The sequence below is a fragment of the Pantherophis guttatus genome, chromosome 1, assembly GCF_059756535.1.
Source record: "Pantherophis guttatus breed Tessera chromosome 1, ASM5975653v1, whole genome shotgun sequence".
NCBI lineage: Eukaryota > Metazoa > Chordata > Lepidosauria > Squamata > Colubridae > Pantherophis > Pantherophis guttatus.
Window position 1 is genome coordinate 79507671 of NC_142063.1, and position 22574 is coordinate 79530244.

At 40.0% G+C, this 22574-nt stretch overlaps 2 protein-coding genes across 2 annotated transcripts in view; both read right to left on the bottom strand.

The window, feature by feature from the left end:
• Window positions 1-5821: 5821 nt before the first annotated feature.
• The window catches only part of LOC117665489 (1-aminocyclopropane-1-carboxylate synthase-like protein 1), a 37426-nt gene continuing 20673 nt past the window's right edge, over window positions 5822-22574 (bottom strand). Inside the window, exons 7-15 of the mRNA XM_034417408.3 lie at window positions 21540-21637; window positions 20563-20640; window positions 13432-13532; window positions 12308-12397; window positions 10635-10680; window positions 10362-10503; window positions 9703-9845; window positions 8771-8924; window positions 5822-8132 (exon numbers count right to left, since the gene is read on the bottom strand). Coding sequence (XP_034273299.2) covers window positions 7834-8132; window positions 8771-8924; window positions 9703-9845; window positions 10362-10503; window positions 10635-10680; window positions 12308-12397; window positions 13432-13532; window positions 20563-20640; window positions 21540-21637 — 1151 coding nt within the window. The 3' untranslated portion in view covers window positions 5822-7833. The remainder of the gene's footprint in view (window positions 8133-8770; window positions 8925-9702; window positions 9846-10361; window positions 10504-10634; window positions 10681-12307; window positions 12398-13431; window positions 13533-20562; window positions 20641-21539; window positions 21638-22574) is intronic.
• On the bottom strand, window positions 15116-19115 carry LOC148116463 (uncharacterized). Its single transcript, XM_087876916.1, has one exon. The coding sequence runs from the start codon at window positions 18720-18722 to the stop codon at window positions 15234-15236; it is 3489 nt and encodes a 1162-aa protein (XP_087733042.1). The 5' UTR covers window positions 18723-19115; the 3' UTR covers window positions 15116-15233.

Genomic DNA, 22574 nt, shown 5'->3' on the forward strand with positions numbered 1-22574 from the left:
TGACCATGGAGATGTCTTCGGACAGCGCTGGCTCTTCGGCTTTGAAACGGAGATGAGCACCGCCCCCTAGAGTCGGGAACGACTAGTACATATGTGTGAGGGGAACCTTTACCTTTACCTATGGTAAAGGATATATGAATAGAAGCACTGGAGAAAATAAGAGAGTTTATTTACAGTAGCCATATGATCTTTATTAAACTATCAATTTTGTATAGTTTTTCTTAGTTTTGCTCTATAATTTTCTTTTATAAAGCAACATATAAACATTATTTTATCTTTATGAACCTCTTTCAAATGTGCTCATTGTCCTTTATTTTTTTCCAAGGAAACATGGTCACCCTAACCTATACAGAGGCACTCCAAGCAATCAATAAGCCTAGTAGAATTTGCTAAGCAAATTGAGTGTGGCAAATTCCAATATCTTGTCAGTTGATTTGTGATTTAGCATAAATGAAAGGAGCATTTCTTAGTGTTTTTTTAAGGGAATTTTCTTCAAAATCTTCATGGACAAATCAGGTGGAGAGGGTTGATGGAAAGGAGGAAAATCTCATGGTGAAGTAATTTTGAATACAGAAGACCACTTTATAAAGAATTGTTTAATGTTGATTCCGCTAAGGCTTTCTTGGTTGTACTTCAATATCTACGTCTTTATTGTTTTTGACTAGTAAGGGGAATCATTATGCCCAGTTTTATCAACTGAAAACTAATGAGTAAATCCTTCAGGATTGTGTATGTTATGACATGTAAATACTTTAATAAATAAATATATCCCCAATATATGATTATTAACCTTGCTTACATTTTTTTTTCAAAAGTAAAATCTTACATCACTGAAATCTAGAAAACTATTTAAAATACACACATATTTAGAAGATTTGGGGGATACGGCATTCAATTGCAAATATTCCAGGTAGCAAAATGGCAGATTTGGGGAAATCCTAAAAATTTTCAATATACCATTATCTCAGTGAAACAGCGCTTGAGATCTATGATTAACCTGGACAGTTTAGACATAATTGCAAGGCATCTCTCTTTATGGATACATAGATTAGGGAGAGTTAGGCACACCTAAGTTTACATTAGATTACAGTCTTCTTTGCTTTTTGCTTGAAATAACCCTAAATTGGGAAATACTGCCATGTATGCATGCATTGGATTAAATTAGCATGACTGAATTATCTGAAGGCTGTAAACCGAAATGTAAGAAACTTTTGCTCTTGAAATTCTTTTGACACAGGAATTTCAAAAACACAGAAACAAACCTTAAGTGCAAGCCTTAAATAATTGAAGAAAGAAAACCCCAAAACAGCCCCTTTGTGACCTTAGACTCCCTCAAAATAATAGTAATGGCTCTTGGCCATGGAAAATTTGCTTATCCCTTCAGTAAACGATGGGATGGTCGTATGCATTTAACTTGTTTTTTCAGTTTTGCATGAATACCCATTCATTCAATATTTTATATTTAGTATTTACTTTTTATTAAATTTGCTGCCATCTTGCTGCATTGATGGGGTTAATGTAGTGACTTTTAATTGGATTAGATTTATTCTGTTGAACACAATGGAACGTATTTCCAAAGAAGCTTGTGATGAACCAATTGCTTGGCTCAACTAGCCATGTGTTCTCTTTCCCAAATCAGTTAGGGAAACAAGGACTTCTCTCTGGGAATGTGTGTGTTCATGCTGCCCTACTGTATTAATAATGCTCATTTTAATCATATCCAGTTATTTAAGGGAACATGTTCTCACTGACTGTCCTCTCAGTGGAAGACGATATTACTTATTGCATAGCTAAAGCAATCTCTGTATTTAGTACAATATCATATCACTTCTGGAACGATGCTAAGAGAGTTAAATTAAGTGTCTACAAGATATAGGTCATGACAGCTGAACATGCTTAGCGCTATGAAATTTACAAGGGCTATGTTAGTAAAATGAAAAGGTAAAGGTTTGCCCTGTCCAGTTCTATCCAATTCTAGTGGGCAATGCTCATCTCTGTTTCCTAGCCAAGGAAGCCAGCATTGTCTGCAGTGGTCATGTGGCCAGTGTTACTATACTCCAGGGTGCATGGAACACTGTGTGTTCTCTTGTATTGAACTTAATTTCTGGTGACTACATAAATGCATACGTCATTTTCTTTACAACAGTATAGAAGTGATGTGCCTTGCATCTGGAGAATTTTTCTTTTTTCTTTCTTTGCTTTCCATGCCAGCCTTCAACCTACTTCCACATTGTCTCCAAGTAATAAACTACATCTAATCCAGGGTGTGTCTGTGCTTTTTCCCCAAATTTATCAACTGCATCAGGTTAATTCCAAAAGTAATAATTGAGTATTGATAGAAATCAATGCACTTACACTACCTGAACTGATGTAGAAAAAAACCTAAAGTAAGGTGCTGATTAGTGCTGGCATGAGGGGGGCTCCTCAGGGTGCTGTCAGCCAAACAATGTCGACTGGCGGCCCCCAGGGGGAGAGCCTTCTCTGTGGGGCACCTGCCATCTGGAACGAGCTCCCCCCGGAGATACGGAGGATCCAAGACTTACGCATCTTCCGCCGCGCCCTAAAAACATTTTTATTCCAACAGGCTGGTCTGGCCTAACTCTCCCTTTTAAATTGGGTTTTAAATGTTTTTTAGATAAATTGGATGTCTTAATTTGTTTTTTGAGCCTAAATTATTTAATCTGTTTTTAATAGTTTTTAACTTTTGTATGTCTTTATATTTTATTTTGGCTGTTCACCGCCCTGAGTCCTTCGGGAGTAGGGCGGTATACAAATATGATAAAATAAAATAAATAAAATAATGAGACATCACCAAGAAATTTTAGGACTGTAGGTTAGATTGGGAAGTTAAAAAAAAAACTGAGAAGGAAGGACAAATGAATGTCTGCATGAAATCAGTAGGAGCCACGCACAATTCAAAGGAGGTTTTTCATTCAATTGTGTTATCGAGATAAAATAGAAATTTTATCTAGAATGTAAATTCAGTAAATACCGCTTCCATGGCACTTAATTCCAAGGACATCTTTTAAAAATATGAGCATGTACCTTTTCTTGGCTCTTTGCAGAAGAGAGCTTGTTTGTATTCTCATAGTACAGTCAAGGCAGGCAAGTTTGCAGCAAACCAGTTTATTTTTAGATTCTGCCTTGCCATTTATATCCTGCACAATTATTCACAGCTTCAGGTGACAGGCTATTTATTTGTATAAATACGTCAGAGCAGGGCTTTCCTCCCCCCCATTTTGATCTTTCATGTGCAGCATAAGGCAGATGGGAATTAATTTTAGATTACAAGTGAAGAATTTTCAGCTCGAAGCCAATTACTCTCTTGCTGTTCATTCACATTCTGCAGCCAACACATTCCTGCTTACTGGTGCTCTATAATATTTATTATACAAAGCTGATGCCGGAGGGGACAGCAAAATGACAACAGAGCTTAGCAGGAACTCCTAGCTAGTTATCAGTGGAGATGGATTGACAATGATAATGTATAGTTCAAGGAAATGCTATTTTCAAATCATCCCTTTGAAGTATCCATTGACTTGACGAATGGTCATTCCCACATCATCTTTACCTTGGGTCTGAGATGAGCTGCTTATTGTTTATTGAGGATAGGTCTTTACAACATAGTCTCCATTTTAATGCCAGCCTGGCACAAAGGCAGGATGAAACAAGATCAAATTTAAAGCCTGCTTTGAGATCATCCCATCTCCTTTCCATCCCCAAGGTTCTGTGCCTCCATGGCTATTTCTTCTTTGGCTGATGAGTAGATTACCCAGCAGTCATTTATTAGGAGGGGAGCGTGGGGATCAGGGAATATCAATTTATGGATGCCCTCCATGAGGCTGGTATTATCTCTACCCACAGACCATTTTTTTTTTCATCTCCTTGCTGCTTTCCCCTTTATCGCATTGTCGTGATCATCTGTGATTGCTGGAGAGCACGGCCACTACTTCCAACAACAATCCTTGGATGGACCTACTTGACTTGGGTCCAACTTGCTGCTGCTTATTGGAGCCAGCAACCGTGTTTCTTGGTGGAAAACCAATATCCAAGCTTGGTGGGGAATGAAGCAGGCAGCAAGAATCCCCAATAGCAGCAACAGCAACCATGTAAGGGCAGTATAGTTACCCCATAACTCAAAAATGGGTGGAAACTCATCTCTAGGAGCAGGAAGAAGAATCCTAAGACTAGTCTCTCTAAACGTATCTCCCAGAAGACACTAACCCTAACATACATTTATCATCTTTGGAAATTATTAGAAAGAATAATAATTATCAGAAATTATTGTTAATTATTAGAAAGAATAAGGGAAATTATTAGAGGAATCTTCAATGAGAAATCAACCTGCAAGTGCAATTTCTGATATGATGTAGTCCCCTCACAGAAGACAATTGTATATATACATTCTAATCAAAATTAGGCTCAAAAAGATTACTTATCACAAGGGTGACTTTGATTGTAGTGTGCTTATAAATACAGTTCCCTAATGTACATTCTGAAATGGCACATCCCAAGAGACATCAGTTCTGTATCAGAAATAGCACACTGTAAATTTGGCTGCAGATACTACGTGCACTTAAAGTAACAGAATGGAGTCATATTACATAAACATTATTATACCTGGACTGAAGCCAGATGCTAATTTTATATAATATGCAAGCATTTTACTTGTAAGGGCCACCAAGTCACAGATAGCAATAGTTCTATACCTTTGATCCAGTATCATCAAATATCCAATGTTTTTGTTTTCTAAAACGAGAGTTTAAATAGTGGGACTTGGTTGTCTGCCAACACTTCTCTAGAAAACCTTGTGAATATTTCTGCGGACTTGTTTTGATGCTACATATTCTAAGTAGGAAACAATGAAAAAATGTTTGTTACCACAGCTAATCACAGTATCTATCTTTACCCCATCATACATATTCTGCATCTTGTTCAGAAGAGGAAAATAAAGGTCATGAGGATGACTTGGCTAGAATAGGAATGCGTGCATGTCCTGCACATTCAGAATCTGATGAAGAAGAGCAGGGAATATACAGAACAACTAAAAAAAGCATTTGCCTCCTAAGTTTATACAGCATGGGATTGTTATGCTTTGTTTTGCTCATGTCCTTTACTATGAATAACTGTTCCCTGCAGCTTAGGACCAAAAAAAGTTTGAAAAACAAAACCTACTGAAAAAAAATCTGGACCTTATAAACTAGGGAAATATTATATCTTTATTATTTTGTCTAAAATAGCCTGTACCCATAATGAACTTTTTTTATTATGGCCATAATGAATAACTTTCTTTTCAAATGTGTAACCCAACATGATAAAGTTCAATCAGTCTGCCTGCAAAGCAGGTTTTACTATTATGGAAAAATTCAGGAGATTGCTAACTAGCAGGCAATTAACCTATAGACTATGCTTGAATCAACAGGTTGCAAAGGACCCTTACTCATGACCTAACTTTAGAAAGATTGATAGTGCATGCCTGCTATTGGGGAGGAAAGTTGGGAGGTCAGGAGCCCTAGGTGACACAATGGAGAGAGGTCAGGGATGAAGGAGCAGTGAACAGAGCAATGATATAGGGAAAAAGCAGCAGTACAGCCCGAGGAAAATTTAGACGAGAGTTTGGGAAGTGGAAGGGTATGAATTGAGAACTTTGGAGATGTCAAGAGAGCAGAAAGTACCGGAATATAGTTATTATATAGTTATTAAATAATAACTATATAACTTATATAGTTATTATATTCATCATTATAATAATGAATTATAGAATGGGTTGGTAATGATGGTCAGAACATTCTGTCAATTCAATTACACATTGAAAAACAAATAGCAATTTCTTTTTTATTATTTTTAGGAAAGAAATTTTAAAAATTTATGAAACAATCCTGATAAGGCACACTGACCCATCATCATTGTCATTTACTATCAAAGTGCTAAGACAAACAATTGAATCTTAGATTATTTTCTCTTTCTCTTCCTGCTGTTGGATAAAAATCATCTTAATTTATTCTAAAAACAATTTAAGAAACAACCAGTATTCTTCAATAAGTATTAATTTGCAAATCCTTATTTAAGGTCCGTTTCTTTTCATGTGATGGTACATTTTCCACTTTTCTACAATGCAGCTATCTAAATTAGGATTTTGCCTATTCACGTGACAATCCTACCATAGAAGTTTTAAACAATCAATTTATAGCAAAATTTATTATAGAACAGCATTTCTAAGTGTGAATGATGTTATTTTGTTTCAGGACTGATGAGAAAACAATGGATTTTTTTATTTCAGATATGAATCCAAGCTATAAAAAGAAACAGATTTAGAACATAGTAATCTCAAGGTGGAATGCCTTAAACTATTACAGAATTTAAGATTTTGTGTTAACTGTGAAGATTTCCAGATCAATATAAATGTAACAATGTCAGCCTGCTAATAATCCTGAATGGATTCAGAACCTCACGTCCCATTTCCCTTGTGTGTGTGAATGCTTTAATTTACCATTAATATTTAAAACTTTGGAAGGGGCACCCAAGATTGGAAGGCCACAGCTTCTGCATACTTGCTTTAAATTAGATGTGGTGATTTGTAGCCAATAAACGTGTGTGTGCTAAGATCCATTTCTGCAACTTCTGGAGTCTAGCAATACTTTGCTACCTTTCAGCAAAAAGTTAATGATTTTTGCTGATGTGATACTTTTTTTGCTTTCTTTTTGTTTGTATAGCCAACCCACCGCATAAAATAGATTCGTTAAACATACATTACGTATTTTTAACTAAAAAAGTGCTTTTTGCCCTCCCCTTCTGTTAATAGTTCTACATCAGTTTCATGCCTTCTTGATCCCAAAGACAAAGAATGCATACTCCCTAACTGAAAAACATTCTTAACTACACTTTAAATCCTAGTTAAAAGATAGTATTTTGTACAATTCATTGTAGTTAATTAATGTCAGCCATAACAATTCATGTCTGACAGGAGAAGAACTACAGGGAGGAGATGGCTCTAGGGCAGTGGTTCTCAACCTGTGGGTCGCAACCCCTTTGGGGGTCGAACGACCCTTTCACAGGGATCACCTAAGACCATCAGAAAACACATATTTATTTAATTGTATTTTAATGGTTTTTTAACATTTGTATTATATGTATTTTATCTTTTGGCTGTTCACCACCCTGAGTCCTTCGGGAGTAGGGCGGTATACAAATTCAATAAATAATAATAGTAATAACAATAATAATAATATTTTCAATGGTTTTAGGAATAATTTTATGGTTGGGGGTCACCACAACATGAGGAACTGTATTAAAGGGTTGCGGTATTAGGAAGGTTGAGAACCACTGCTCTAGGGTCTCCTCCTGATCCCTTCAACAGTGAAGAGACAGGAAATGTGACATGTCTTCTGGCCTTGAGAATCCTCGACTTAATTAATAAATCTCCTCACAATGAGATCCATGACTTTCTTTACCTGTGTAAGAATACATTTAAACCTGTTTCTAATTTTTTAAAAAATTATTTTGCAAAATGTGTAATTTAGATCCAAGTTAGCTGCATTCTGGGTTTCAGCGAAAGGCATGACAATTCTTTGAAAACAATCTGTTAAGATGAAAAAAAAACCCTTCCGAAAAATATGAAATTGCTTAAGAGACAAGTCTACTCATTTAAAAAAAAAAGATAATACAAAAGTTAGAGATTGCAGAAATGCCAACCCCTTGCTAGTTGCGCCCTATCCATCATAATTATGAGAAGGCTGAAAAGAAATAAATGGTTTCCTAGTAGATAGAAAAAAATATCAATAAGTAATTTAAAAGACAAAATTGATTGATAGCCTCTGGAAGAATGCACCAATGCTATTTCTTCCCCACTAACTTGCTGAAAACATCATAGACTTCTGGTTTCTCTTGTGCAAACTGCTCCACTGTATTTTTCTGCAACCAATCAGATGAGCGCATTTGTTGCTGAAGGAGACCAATTAGATCGCCAAGGGAGGAACTCCCGGAGGAAGTTGGTTCCTGGTGGTGAGACACAAAGATCACTTCATCTGTGCTGTCTACTGTGCCTTCTGATTCAGACAGACACAACGGATCTTTGTCTTCATTCAGGATTTCACGTTCTTGTTCTTCTAGTACTTCACAGATTCTCTGCATCCCTGGAAAAATGGGTGGGGGTGGGTGGGAAGTAAGTACGGGAAATAGATAGGATGAAATAAAAATTGGATGCAGATATTTGAAAATACCTTAATAAGAGTAAAAACATAGCCACCATCAGATTTTTCCTTTGAGCTAAATCAATAACCCAGACAATGAACTTACACTGGATACCATGAAAATCTACACCGGCCACCAACTCTTTCTTTTCTAGTATATACTTACAAATGAACCATTCCAGGATTTTTCAGTTCACTTAAGTGTTTCAAAATGTATTCAAACCAGCTAAATAAAATAGGATTATTACTTCCCAAAGAAGTGTCCATGACTTGAGGGTCACTTACTTCTACTTCTCTGGTTCTAGAATGTCCATCTGTCTTCAATTGGTTTAAATAATGACAATAAAATCAGAATGCAAAGAAGAGCTAGGATGGTAAAACTAAGGAGGAAAGAATGGTATACACAACATTTGGCCAACCAACTTGAATACTGTCCATCAATTGTGTGCACATCTAATCCTATCTAGCATTTGATTGTTAATTCCATTTGCCCAGGACTGCAACATCCTATCTTAAGTGGTAGAAGTTGGATCGTCTATTGGGCTAAACTTGGATACAATATAGATGAGGACAACACTAACCAAGCCGCAGTCGATTTATCTTATCAGCAAAGATAATGCGAAACCAGCCAGGCTCATTGCACTCAAATGAGATACCAGGAGAGAGTAAGATCTTTTTGTCCAGGAAGCGTTTCCACAGTAGCATCTCCTCTTCAAATGTTCTTTTTCTTAAATACTGGAATCAGTTGAGAAGAGAGTAAACGAATAAAAAAGCCAGTTTTATAGTCCTATAAAAAGTAATTGCATCATTCTCTCTCAAACTGCAGAAAATTTAACCCACAGGATGGATAGACAATCTGTGTCATCAGATGTGGCAAAATTATAACTCCTAGCAGCCCCAGCCAATGATGAGACATGATGAGGTCTGTAGTTCAGCAATCTTTGTAGACCACAGTTTCCCTATCTCTACCCTAAAGACTAAGGATAGACTGAGAACTGAGCAAAAAAGTAAAATCTCATATCCAAACAGCAATCAAAAAAGATGTTTATGATGTGTGTATATGTGAAGATGCAAATACCGGTATGTACGTAATGCATGTACACATAAAACACACTCACAATGCTGCATATATTTCAGCCCTCCCAAACTTGGGCTCTCCAAATGTGTCAGATACTTAAATCCTACATTTTTAAATATGTGTATTTGAGCTACCATTATTTTTTCCCATTAAAAAAAAAAAAAAGATATTGACTTGATTTCTGTTAGTCCTTTCCTGAGACCAAGAAGAGAATTTCTGGTCTATCCAATCTATCCATTCTGTTTCTCACAAAGATCAATCAAACTAGATTGTAAAGATATTTTTGGGGGTTTTTTTGTCAAGATAAACTAAGTGGAATTTGAAATTCTAGATACAAACTATAGAGAAGATCAGTTGCCTTCATACCCTACTTGTAAAAAGAACCATCTGTTTTTCTTCTGGCAAATAGATACAGGGCATCTAAAGACCACTGACCTTTCGAAAGTCCATCCATATAAAAAAACCTGCACTGCGGTTGAGGAAGGGAATGCCAAGGGTCTTGAGTTCATCTGTTATAAAAGTGTGTGCAGCTTTCAGTCTCTCATGGTTGGTGCGTAAGTATACTTGGTTGATCCAATCTAGCCAAGAGTAGAAAGACACTTAGCAAAGACATAAATATGCATTATTACTTAATTTTTAAAAGCCTGATAGATCAATGGATGGATGGACTCCATTGAGAATACTGCCCTTTATGTAAAATAAGGCAACATTCATGTTCCACCTGCTGCATTTGATATGTGATCATTCATTTGTAGACATCATTTGTCACTGGACAAGAATGTGTATATGTAAATTAGGCCATAGCGAAAACAATGGTCAAGAATTTCCAAGGCTATATATTTGATGTGCTTGAGTGTGACCACACATAGGTTTAAGGTTGTTTTTTTTTTAAATCCCAAATTTGTCAAACTGGCAATCACCTTCAAAATACATCCTGAAATTCTAGGATACAACTCAAAATTATGTGGCAGATATATATTTATAAAAATAATATATAGATATATATTTATAAAAATAAAATAAAATAGGAACACCCGTAGCAAAAGTCTCTCCTCAAGAGGAGCAATGAATATAGATGATCTCATGTTACTCACCTCTGTCTCTGAGTAGCTGGGCAATTTGGTATTGTATAGGCCCACAGATACAATGAAAGTAACCAAAACAAGACACAGCTTTGATAACATCTTGGTTTGGTGTGTACAAGGCAGCAAGCCGGATTCCAGACATAGCAAAATCCTGTAAATGAAGAGAAGCATTACCAATCCAGCTTCCATAATATAAGTACTGTAAATATTTTGATTCAACCAACATTCATAGTCTAAGAATTTAAGGGAGCATCACCTAAATAATAGTAGAATAATACTTACCTTACTAACCCCCCACAACACATGGGTCCTTTGTGGATCAGGCAATCTGTATGTAAGAAGAATATTTATATGAATATTTTCAATTAATAATTGAGACTTCTTGATCAACCTTTTCCACTCTGGTGCTTTCTAAATATATTTGACTACCACTCCCAAAATTCCCAGAGAAGTCATGGGACTTCCAAACTTCCCATTTGGAGTCATGGGAGTTATAAGAGCCCTGGTGGCGCAGCAGACTAAAGCACTGTTATTAACATCAGCTGCCTGCAATTACTGCAAGTTCAAATCTCACCAGGCTCAAGGTTGATTCAGCCTTCCCTCCTTTCTAAGGTGGGTAAAATGAGGACCCGGATTGTGGGGGCAATAAGCTGACTTTGTATAAAATATACAAAAGTATGAAGGCTATTGCTTAACGCATTATAAGCCGCCCTGAGTCTCCGGAGAAGGGCGGCATATAAATAAATAAATAAATAAAAAAAAAAGTAAAGCACATCTCAAGGCATTAAATTAGGAAAGGTTGTTCTTGACCATTAACCCAGAATGCCAAAACAACAAAGAACATGATTAATAATTATTGATATTGTTAATAGAAACTTTGTCCCATAGGGTCATATGGGAAAAAGTGGAGAAACCGAACTTTTAAATGTCAACAATACCCCTCCACCCCACTCTTTACTGGAAGCGAAAGCAGACGCTTCGAAGATAAAGTTTCTGTCAGGACTATGTCAAGATACAAATGATTAAATTTTCCCATTACTTGATCCATTCATCAACAGCAGTTTCATAAATTCCATCTATTGTAGCTTAGCAGTCCAACCCCTTCCCCCAAAAAGGGCCCAAGATCTTCTTCCTTCCTTCCTAAAAGCTATGTTTTCCCAAATGTGTTTCAGGAAGTAAAGGGGAGCTCAACCTCTTTGCCTGCATACAATTTTCTTAACCACATTACAGAATTTGTCTGCCATTGCCTTCTTCCCAGACAACTGTGTGTGCCTCATCAAAGAGCCTTGGTAGTACAGTGGTCTAAGGCACCCTGTTATTAAGCTGGTTATTAAGACCAGCTGCCTGCAATTACTGCAGGTTCGAATCTCGCCAAGGCTCAAGGTTGACTCAGCCTTCCATCCTTTCTAAGGTAGGTAAATTGAGGACCCAGTTGTGGGGGCAATAAGCTGACTTTGTATAAATATACAAAAGGATGAAGGCTATTGCTGAGCACATTGTAAGCCGCCCTGAGTCTCCGGAGAAGGGCGGCATATAAATCAAATTTAAAAAAAAAAGTATTAATCAGAGCTGACCATGCTTAGCTTCTGAGGTGAGCCACTGTGGCTGCTAGAAAAATGTGAGAACAATATAAAGTGGGAAGTGAAAGAGGTATTCTCTCAGTAGTGCTTTCTAAAATGAGAAAAAAAATTGCATTACAAAGACACCTTCTGAAACCACAAGATATGCTGATGCAGAAACACACACAAAACTACTGTTCTCATTTAGGGAATATAGAATATTTTACTTCAAAAAAACAATTTCCACTTCTGAGCTGGAAAGGGCACTCCTTCCTTCACAGATTGCATTATTTTTTTATTTATTTTATTAAATGCATAAGGCTTTAACTCTGTAATGATTTGTTAGCGTTGGTGACCTTTGCTACTAGATGAGTGAAGCTGTAAAATAGACCTTACCTGTCTATTTCCAGGACACTGTGAAATGTGGCAGAATCATCAAAAACTGACAGCATATAGACCTCATCAACAATCACGTGCAGCTCATGTCTAGAACAGAGGAAAAGAGAAGACTTCAGCAGTTGGAAGGAAAATATCTGGCTCTCATGAAATAGGCAAGAAGTTTGCATTCTTTCACAAACAGTTACTATAATGATTGACTAGAAAAGAACATCCATGATTCTAAGAATGTTTGAGAATAAGAATGGAGTTCAAGCATCAGCTAATCAAGAATACACTCATTGCTAGAAATTACAACACAACCTCAATAGATACAGTACTACAATCTTCCCATAAATGCTTTAATACACAAAGCAGCCCACTGATTAGAGTCTGGCTTAACTCTCCCACTAAAAGTTTATAGAGAAGTAATGTAATGAAATTAATTAAATGGAAGGAAATTAGAAATCCCAGCCTCGATGACTAAACGTCTTTCAGCCTTATCATTGTCTGATAACTGAGTATCTTCTACTTCCTTGAATTCATATTTGTTGCCCTCTTCCAGCACATTTTTTACTTCATTTTTTAGTCTCTCTTTCTCTCCCATGGAAACGAGATATTGCTCTTCAATGGTTCTAGTCCTACTGAGGTGGCTGTTTCAAGATGGTGCCAAATTTTTCACTTCATGGCAGGCACACCATAATAATTAAACAGGCCTGTTTCCTTTTCCATGCTGTTCAAAATCCACACAAAACCCTTGAGGTTATCTGTGAATGCAATGTTACAATAATTAATTCTATTCTTCCTGTTCATCAAATTCAAGTAAAAGCTGATCATAGTCTAAATTTGCATCAATCTACAGTAAAGGCCAGTGAATCTCAGGACCGAGAAACTCTTGGGAGAGCTTAGGATACTATTATTTTTGTATCACCTTCTCTCACATAAACTGCTTCCACTTGAAAATTATGATTTATGATATTTGCATTCCTGGTTCTGGCCAGCAAGTAACAGAAAGGTTTCTAAATACTTTCAAAATCCATAACATAACTGTTTATAATATGAGGAAATGTTTGATGCTAACTGGGGACATATCATATTGAAATTTTGACCCATCAGATTCTCTAAAACATGTAAGATTGTCACACCTTTTTGCAAATTCCAAGTAGTCCTGTAACTCTGAGAGAGAATAGATATCCCCCAAGGGATTTTGTGGATTCAGGAGAATTAAACCCCTTACTTTGATGCCCTATAAAAGAAACAAGAACATTTAAAAGTGCAAATATATGTGTATATGGGAGCTAAACAGATCAATATATCAAATACAGCCTGTCAGGAAACCCACTTATTCTGCAGGAGGTTGATTGTAAAAACCAACTTTTTTTATTATTAAGTGGCTGAAACACGCAGTTTGATTTCACTCTTTAAATGGAACATTGGAACTTATCTGAATGTTCGTTCTATGTGCGCTGCAGGAGAGTCCAAGTAATGGGTTATCTTTGGTCTGGTTGGCCAGAGACTGAGTTGAATTTGCTTAGCTACGCCTCTTCCTCCTGTGAGCTTCAGTGTTTCAACGAAGAGGATCTGGAGATGACGTAGCCATGATGATGGAATTAGATCCCCTGAGCTGGAGGCTGGACCGCTACAAGAACTAGGGAGGGATTAGACTCTCCTGCAGCACACATAGAACGAACATTCGGGTAAATTCCAATGTTCCTTCTCCTGTGTGCTGCTTGGAGAGTCCAAGCAATGGAATATACCTAAGCTAAATATCCCTAGGGCGGGAGTCCGAGCGGTCCAGGGGCTTTTTGCTGGATAGAACCTGCTGCAGGACTCTTCTGCCAAATGATGCCTCGGCCGAGACAAACGTGTCCAATTTGTAATTCCTGATAAATGTAGTGGGAGAGACCCAAGTGGCTACCCTGCAAATTTCTAGTATGGAAGCTTGTGTAGCCCAAGCTGCCGTGGTGGCGGCAATGCGTATTGAATGCGCAGTAATGTGTCCCCGAAGTGGTCTAGCTTGGTGCTCCTAAGCCATTGCGATGCAAGCCTTGAGCACCTCGCAATTGTTGATGGAGTCACTTTCTTTCCCAAGGAATTGGGCTGGAATGATACAAACAGTGATTCAGATCTCCTGAATAATGCAGTCCTGTCTATATACTTGCGGAGCGCCCTACGAATGTCGAGAGTGTGCCAACGTCGTTTCCTGGGATGTGCAGGTTCAGGGCAAAAGTTTGGTAAAACGACCTCCTGTGCCCTGTGGAACCAGGAATTGATTTTGGGCACGAAGGTCAGGTCCAATCGGAGAACTACTCTGTCGGAGTAAAAGAGGCATAAGTCCTTGCGTACCAATAGAGCTGCCATCTCGGAAATTCTTCTAGCTGATGTGATTGCGATCAGAAAGGAGACTTTGAAGGTAAGTATCCTAAGACTGGCGGACCCTAATGGCTCGAAAGGCGAAGACGTGAGCGCTTGCAGGATGAGAGGCAAATCTCAAGATGGGTACCTATGTACAGTAGGAGGACGGAAGTTGGAGACTCCTTTCAGAAAACTTCTCACCCTCGGATGTTGAGAGAGGATGATTGTGCCCTCGCAATGGAAGATAGTCGCCAGGGCAGCTACCTGCCTGCGAAGTGTGTTGGTAGAAAGTCCCTGCTTAAAGCCTGACTGGAGGAAACTCAAAACGTCCGGGATAGAGGCTAACGTAGGTGTTATGTGCAATTTGCGACACCAGCGGAAAATGATGATCATGTAGCTTCATAGATCCTGGTGGTAGACGGGCGGCGAGAAGCCTAAATGATAGAAATGACTTCACTTGAGAATCTGGATTTCTTCAGGTTTTCTCTCTCAAGTGCCAGACGGCCAGTTGGAGCCATTGTGGCTCGGGATGATGTACGACCCCCTGGCTGAGGGAAATCCTGTCTGGCGGGATCCTCCAGGGGCATGATACCTACAGTGACACTAGGTCCGTAAACCACACCCGTCTGGGCCAGTGCGGTGCCATTAGTAGAATTTCCTCATCCAGACCCTCAGGAGAGGGGTCGGAGGAAAGGCATATAGGAGTCCCTGAGGCCAGGGCACCCGGAGGGCTTTGGTTGCTTCGATCCCTGGCGTTGGAAAGTGGGAAAAGAACCGTGGTAGCTGAGTGTTCCTTGGAGTGGCAAATAGATCCATACATGGTTGGCCGAACCTGGTCATCAGTTGGTGGAACAGGTCTGGGTGGAGACACCATTCGGACTGGTTGATGGTTGTTCTGCTCAACCAGTCCGCCTGTTCGTTGTTCGTTCCGGAAATATGTTCTGCCTGAAGGGAAAGTAGATGAGACTCCGCCCAGAGGCCGAGGCTCGCCGCTTCGGACATCAGATCTTTGGATCGGGTGCCCCGTTGTCTGTTCATGTGCGCCTTGGTGGTGACATTGTCGGTCAACAGCAACACGTGATGGTTCGTCAATGAGCGATGGAAATGGCGCAGAGCTAGGTGGGCAGCTCTCAGCTCCAGCCAGTTGATGTTGTGTAACAGTTCCTGTGGGGACCATCTGCCTTGAGCCATCTGGGAACCCAGGTGTGCCCCCCAGTCGAATAGACTGGCATCCAAAGTCAGTGTTAGTCGTGGAGGATCTTTGAAAAGACAGCCTTTCTCTAGGGAAGGCGACATCCACCAATCTAGGGATCGGAGGACCTTCGGTGGCACTCTGACTCTTGTCGTGGAATGGCTGTTGCCTGTTCGTTGGCTTGGTAAGAGGAACCATTGCAGGGTTTGAGAATGGAGCCTTGCCCAAGGAACTATGGTGAGGCAGGAGATCATCTTCCCTAACAGCTGGGACAATACTGCCAGGGACACTGACCGGGATGACCTGACCTGCTGTATTATGGCCCGTATGCTGGCCTGACGTTCTGGTGACAGGAAGACCTGACAACTGAGTGAGTCTATGCATGTCCCTAAGTGGAGGATACTGTGGGAGAGAATTAACTGGCTCTTTTACAGATTTACTGAAAAGCCGTGTATCTGAAGAGTGTGGATTGTCTCTAACAGATCCTGTATTGCTTGCCTGAGGGATGATGATTGAATCAAAATGTCGTCTAAATAGCATTGAAGCCTGATGGGGCGAGTTCGAAGACGAGCTGCCACAACATCTAGGAGCTTGGTAAAGATCCTGGGGACAGAGGAGAGACCGAAGGGAAGGGCTCTGTATTGAAAGTGTTGTCCTGAGTAGCAGAATCTGAGATATTTCCTGTGCGAGATCCGAATTGGGATATGCAGGTAGACTTCTTTGAGATCTATTGATGTTAGGATATCTCCCTGTCTGATGCAATTCAGTATTGAGGTTAGGGATTGCATCTTGAAGCGCTTGTATTTTATGTGCATATTGAGTTGTTTTAGATCTAATATACCCCTGCTGCCCCCTGATTTCTTCTGGATCAGAAAGAGAATCGAATAGAAGCTTAGACCCCACTGTTGGACAGGCACTGGTTCTATGGCCTGTATGGACAACAGGTGGTGGATCTCGGCTTCCATCAGAGACCTCTTGGTGGTATCTCTGTGTAGCGTGCAAGAGATGAACCTCCTTGGGGGGTGGGGGGTGGAAGAAAATTCCAAGGTGAGGCCAAGCCTGACTGTTTGCAGAGCCCAGGCATCGGCCGTGGTCAGTTCCCATTGGGTCACGAACATTGTGAGGCAGCCTCCAATGGGAACCCCTAACTGGTCTACCACTGGCTCCCTGAAAGGGTCTCCTAGACTGAGACTGTCTGGGCCTGTCCCTGAATAAGGCTCTATCCTGGGAGCGATCAGTGGTGGGGGGGTATGTCCTCTGGTAGGTTGGGGCGGGGTAACCGCCTTCAGACCCATGAAAGAACTGCCTGTGATAGAAGGGAGAGTATCTCCTGTCAGTCCTCCTATGTGGAAGGGGAAGCATTTTCCGTTTGTCTTTGGTCTCCACTAGTATGGTGTCTAGAACTTCACTGAAGAGATTGCTACCTTGGAAGGGAGCAGACGCCAACTTCCACTTGGATTTCATATCGGCTTGCCAATGGCGAAGCCATAGTGAGCATCTAGAAGTAACTTTGGATGCCAATGCTTTGGAAGCAAATTTTGCTGCATTAAGTGTTGCATCAGAAGAATATTCTTCTGCAGCTATCAATTTGTTGATGTCCTGATGTAATCTGACATCCCCTGGGGGTGCACGTGCCTGCATTTGGCGTAGCCAAAGGACAGATGTTCTGTTAAAAAAGGAAGCTGCTGTGGCTGATCTAATTGCCCAGGCAGCAGCTTGATGTGTCTTACAAACTGACATCTCCGCTTTCCTATCCTCGGTTTTCAGCCCTTCTGCTGAGTCTGAGGGGAGAATGTTAGATGAGGCCAGATTGGTGAAGGGAGCATCTATTGCTGGTAATTTAAGCATGTCCTCCACTTCCTGCTCTACGGTATACATCTTCTTGTCTAAACCACTGGGATTAGACAAGGACCTAGGTTGGTTCCACTGTTTCCGGATAATGTCTACAAATAATTTGGGAGAAGGAACAACCTCTTGAGTAGTGACTGGTTCAGTGAATAAATGGGCACTGGGATCCTGCTCAGCAGAGCGATCAGATGCCTCAGCTGCAACCCCCAAATTGGCAGTGGTTTTGGCCTTATATAATAAGGTCTTAAACATGTTGGGATTGAAAAGACCAGCGAATGCTGGCTTGTCAGGTGATCTATCTTCATCCTCAGATAGCTCATGCTCCCCAAAGTCTTCCTCCTCCCGAGTGTAAGACACCTCGCTGCCCTGATACTCTTGAGGTGAATGAGGAACCTGGGAATAAACCCTTTCTGGCTGGCCCTGGGGCACGTTGGGTGTGGTGCCACTGGGAGCGGATGCAGGTATGCCCCTCCTGAGCAGGGCTGAATCAATGCCCTGGGCAATGGTCTGGGTAAGGATGTTGCAGAGCTCCTGAGAAAGGACAGGATTTTGGTTCTCCTCAGGGTGGAGCCCTGCCGCTGTAGGAGTGAATGTGGCTGAGGGAGCTGCCTTCCTAGGGGCTGAAGTGGCCACTTGCTCTGAGGTGCCCTGACTAGATAAGGGAATAGCATCCTCTGTATAATTAAGCAATTGAGCTGGAGGATGTATAGGAGGGTCTGGAGACCAAGATATTCTGTCCTCAGGTGATCCTGAAGAGGACAAGCCTTGAGCCAGGGAAATATTAGCCTCTGAATGGCCTGAGTGGGGGCCTGGGCCTGCAGAGGCTTCTGCCCGCTTTCGGGCCTTGGCAAATTGTTTTTCTAAAGCTTTTTGCCTTCGCTCTGCATCTTTATCAGCAGCTGTTGAAGTAGAAGCCTTGGATCCAGTGGAAGGCCCAAACGGTGCACTGATTGTCTTACTTTGATCAGAAGTCATAGTTTTTCTAGAGGCAGAAGATGAGGCTGCAGTATCTTTGGAGTGAGAAGAGCTGCGATCCGCCATCTTGGAATGAATAAGCAGATTCAATTATAGAAGACACTTGAATTGCAGTTTTTTGAATTAAAATATTTCTCTTCACTCCAATTCTAGCAATTAAGGCGCCAAACCGACACTAGTTTGTAAGCGCAATTGCAACTGCTGTAATAAGATTAGGTACGAAACTGATCAAAACAGCCCCTTGCGCAACCACAATGAATCAGCAGTAAACAAAATGACATGGGACAGACATTACAGTCCCCAAGCCACTATCCAATTTCAAGCGCTAAACCAGCAATGCGGTTTATGAGCACTGGAGCCGATCACCAAACTCACGTGGCTCCTTACTTGCCGTACCGACGAAAGGAGAGACCCAAACGATCCTCCGGAGCGGCGGTCCGCTGTTTCCTGCCGCTGATCCTCCTCAAGGGGGCCGAAATTGAGGCCAAAGTGAAGCGCTGCCGCTGCGCTTGCTATAGCGGCAATGGTGATCGGCTCCGGAGTGAATGTTTGCTCCGGAACTAATTGGCTCTACGGAGCAGCTGCCAGCTGCCGCACAGCGCTGGGGATAGTTTTAGAAATGGTAGAATCAAATTTGAGGCAATTGGTGAAAAAGATGGAATTTTGTAGCTATTTGAATTAGATTTGGAAAGTCCAAGCAATGGAGAGAAATAGAAGCAAGTCTCTTTAGGCTGACTGAGTTAAAACACTGAAGCTCACAGGAGGAAGAGGCGTGGCTAAGCAAATTCACCAGCTGCCTGCAATTACTGCAAGTTCAAATCTCACCAGGCTCAAGGTTGACTCAGCCTTCCATCCTTTCTAAGGTAGGTAAATTGAGGACCCAGATTGTGGGGGCAATAAACTGACTTTGTATAAATATACAAAAGTATGAAGGCTATTGCTTAACGCATTGTAAGCCGCCCTGAGTCTCCGGAGAAGGGCGGCATATAAATAAAAAATAATTCAACTCAGTCTCTGGCCAACCAGACTAAAGATAACCCATTGCTTGGACTCTCCAAGCAGCACACAGGAGAACAGCGCATTCTACAGTGTGGGAATTTTCTTTTTATGCATAATCCTGATGGATTTAAATCCTCCCCCTCCTCCCTATGTATTAATCTCAAAGAAAAGTAGCTCCACCCTTCCTTAGGAGTGCTTTGGAAAAATAGTGCAAAGAAAGTTGCTATAAGATGAGGTCAGAGAGTCTACTCTTCTAGAAGCTACATCTTTCCAATGTCCCTGATGCCTGCCCCATCCCAGTTAATAAAATCAACTGGGTATGATGAGTTCTCACAAGTATTTTAGAGCTGCAGACTATTTGTAGTTCATTCTAGCCTACTCTTTTTTAAAAATAATTATTAAAACAGAACATTAAAAATACATTTAATTGATAAACACACCAAACACAAAAGTCAGAAAGGGTAATAAAATAATACAGGTAATTTAAAACTCTCTAAGTAAATGATCCATACCGAAGGAAAAAAGTATCTTTCTAGTGAACAACAATTCCTTCATTTTCTAGTGGAAAAACAATTATGTTAGAAACACAAATGATAGAAATCTTTGGTAAAGCAAATTTCTTTGTCATATATTCATTTGGAAGTTAGATTAGTAAGAGGGCACTTGTAGGTAGCACTCTGACCTTCATTTCATTCAAAGTTAAACAGGCTTAGGGAAATTACTGGTTGAAGGTAATAACTTTTTTAAAAGGTTTATTCATTCTAAAGGGTTTAAACACAGAACAAGGAAAGTTGCTCCAGATGAGCTCATATTGCACTTTACAACCAATGTTTAGAAAAATAGTTAAGGCTGGCAGACTAGCTTGCCACTGGAATAATCTGGTAAGAATTGAATCAGCAAAGTTCACCTCTGATTGTGCATCCTGCAAGGCTTTCTTTAGCTTATCCACTGTAAGCTGGAATGGACGAGTGCAACTGCCAGTGACCTGAAATATACCAAACAAGAGATTGAATAGTGGCTTTCAGATCCAGCGCGTGCAACACTAATTGTTGCATGTGCTGGATCTGATGCGCGGGTGCCGTCAGCCAAACAATGTCGACTGGCGGCCCCCAGGGGGAGAGCCTTCTCTGTGGGGGCACCTACGATCTGGAACGAGCTCCCCCCGGAGATACGGAGGATCCTGGATCTGCGCACCTTCCGTCACGCGCTTAAGACTTTCTTATTTCATCAAGCTGGCCTGGCCTAAATCTTCTCCCCTTTTTAAATGTAAATTTTAATTTGTTTTTAAATTATGGGGTATTTTAAATTTGTCTCAGCCAAATTATTTAATTCATTTTTATTCTATTTTAAATTTTTGTATTTATGTGTTTTATTCTGTGGCTGTTCACCGCCCTGAGTCCTTCGGGAGTATGGCGGTATAGAAATTCAATAAAATAAATAAATAAATAAATAAATAAATAAATAAATAAATAAATAAATAAATAAATAAATAAATAAATAATGAGGAATATTAATAACCAAGGTGGCATCATTCAGACATTCACAGAACTTGGAATCTGCACTGTATTTCAAGAAAGATATTTCAGCAAATCATAAAAAATGTTGGAATGCTAATCTAAGCACAAGCATTCTTTTTATCCAGATTCCCAAATGTTTGTATCTCCAAGTCCCTATGATCTATTTACTCTCCTATCTACTTTTATATCACGCAACATTACCATTAATATTCTGCTAATCCAACCCAATAGAGAATATTTGGTTGACGTGAGGGCCAACCCAACTGGTTACAAGTTTATTGTTCCTATGATCAAGTGATATAGCCAGAAAGCTGAATGGAATGCCAAGAGATTCCAGAATATGGTAATCATTCATATGCTTACTTACCTGGCTATCTAAATAGGCATAAACCAGCTTGACCCTGCCATACATGTGCACATCTTTGATGATTCCTCCATAGAAAGGAGTAGCAATCAGGAACGCTTCTGAAATAAAAAGAATAAAGCAATAACCTACTGCTGCTACTGGCATTCCTTATATTACTGAGGATCAGTTCTATTATCTATAAGATTTGATATATACGGTATGTCTATGGCGATACTCAGTCATCCAGGTCATAGTTGACTTCTTCAACTCTTGGATGAGAAGTGAAACGTCTTCAAAGAAAAACCAGAAAATCCAGTTGCCTCTTGAAAAAGCACCTTTGGGACTTCGAACTATATGTTAATTTAGTTAATTTTGATTTTGTGGTCTGCAGTTCTGATGGGTTTTAATGTCATTTCCACACCTCAAAGACACAATGTACATCCGTCAATGGAATGGAAAAGGATTTTTTTAAATTAAAAAACTACTTGAGAATTCAGTCAAATTAACAATAGTTTTTAAAGAGCTAAGACAGGGCAAGCAATTTTATTTTCAGCTGGAAAAGTACAAGTTAGGTGGTTTTATTGGAAAAGCTTTGGAGATGATGGGAAGATGATGGCTGCCTAGTTTGCCCATCCCTGTAAAATGAAGTCTTACCCAGCTTCCCGAGAAAAATTGTGTCAACTGTAATTCCCATCACACTCCATCATCATGGGCATTAGCTTGTGGAATGCTATGCTAGCGCAATTCAAGCAGCAGCATATGAGAAAAAGGACTAATAGAACAGCCTCAAACTTTTTCCAGTGAAAAAGGTAACACAGATCATTCATCTCAGCAGAGAGAAAAATAGGTCTATCCCAAGAATCTCTTCCTGAGAAGGAAATGAGCACTCAATGCAGTTCATGAAAATATACTGTACACCTTTCTCCTTTTGGATTTAACCCCTGCCCCATTACAAAAACTCTCTTGTGATTTCCTAGCTCATCACTCCTAGAGAACATTTAAAGTAGAATAGAATCCAAATGGAAAGAAAACTGAATTGATAAAGACAAAAAGAAT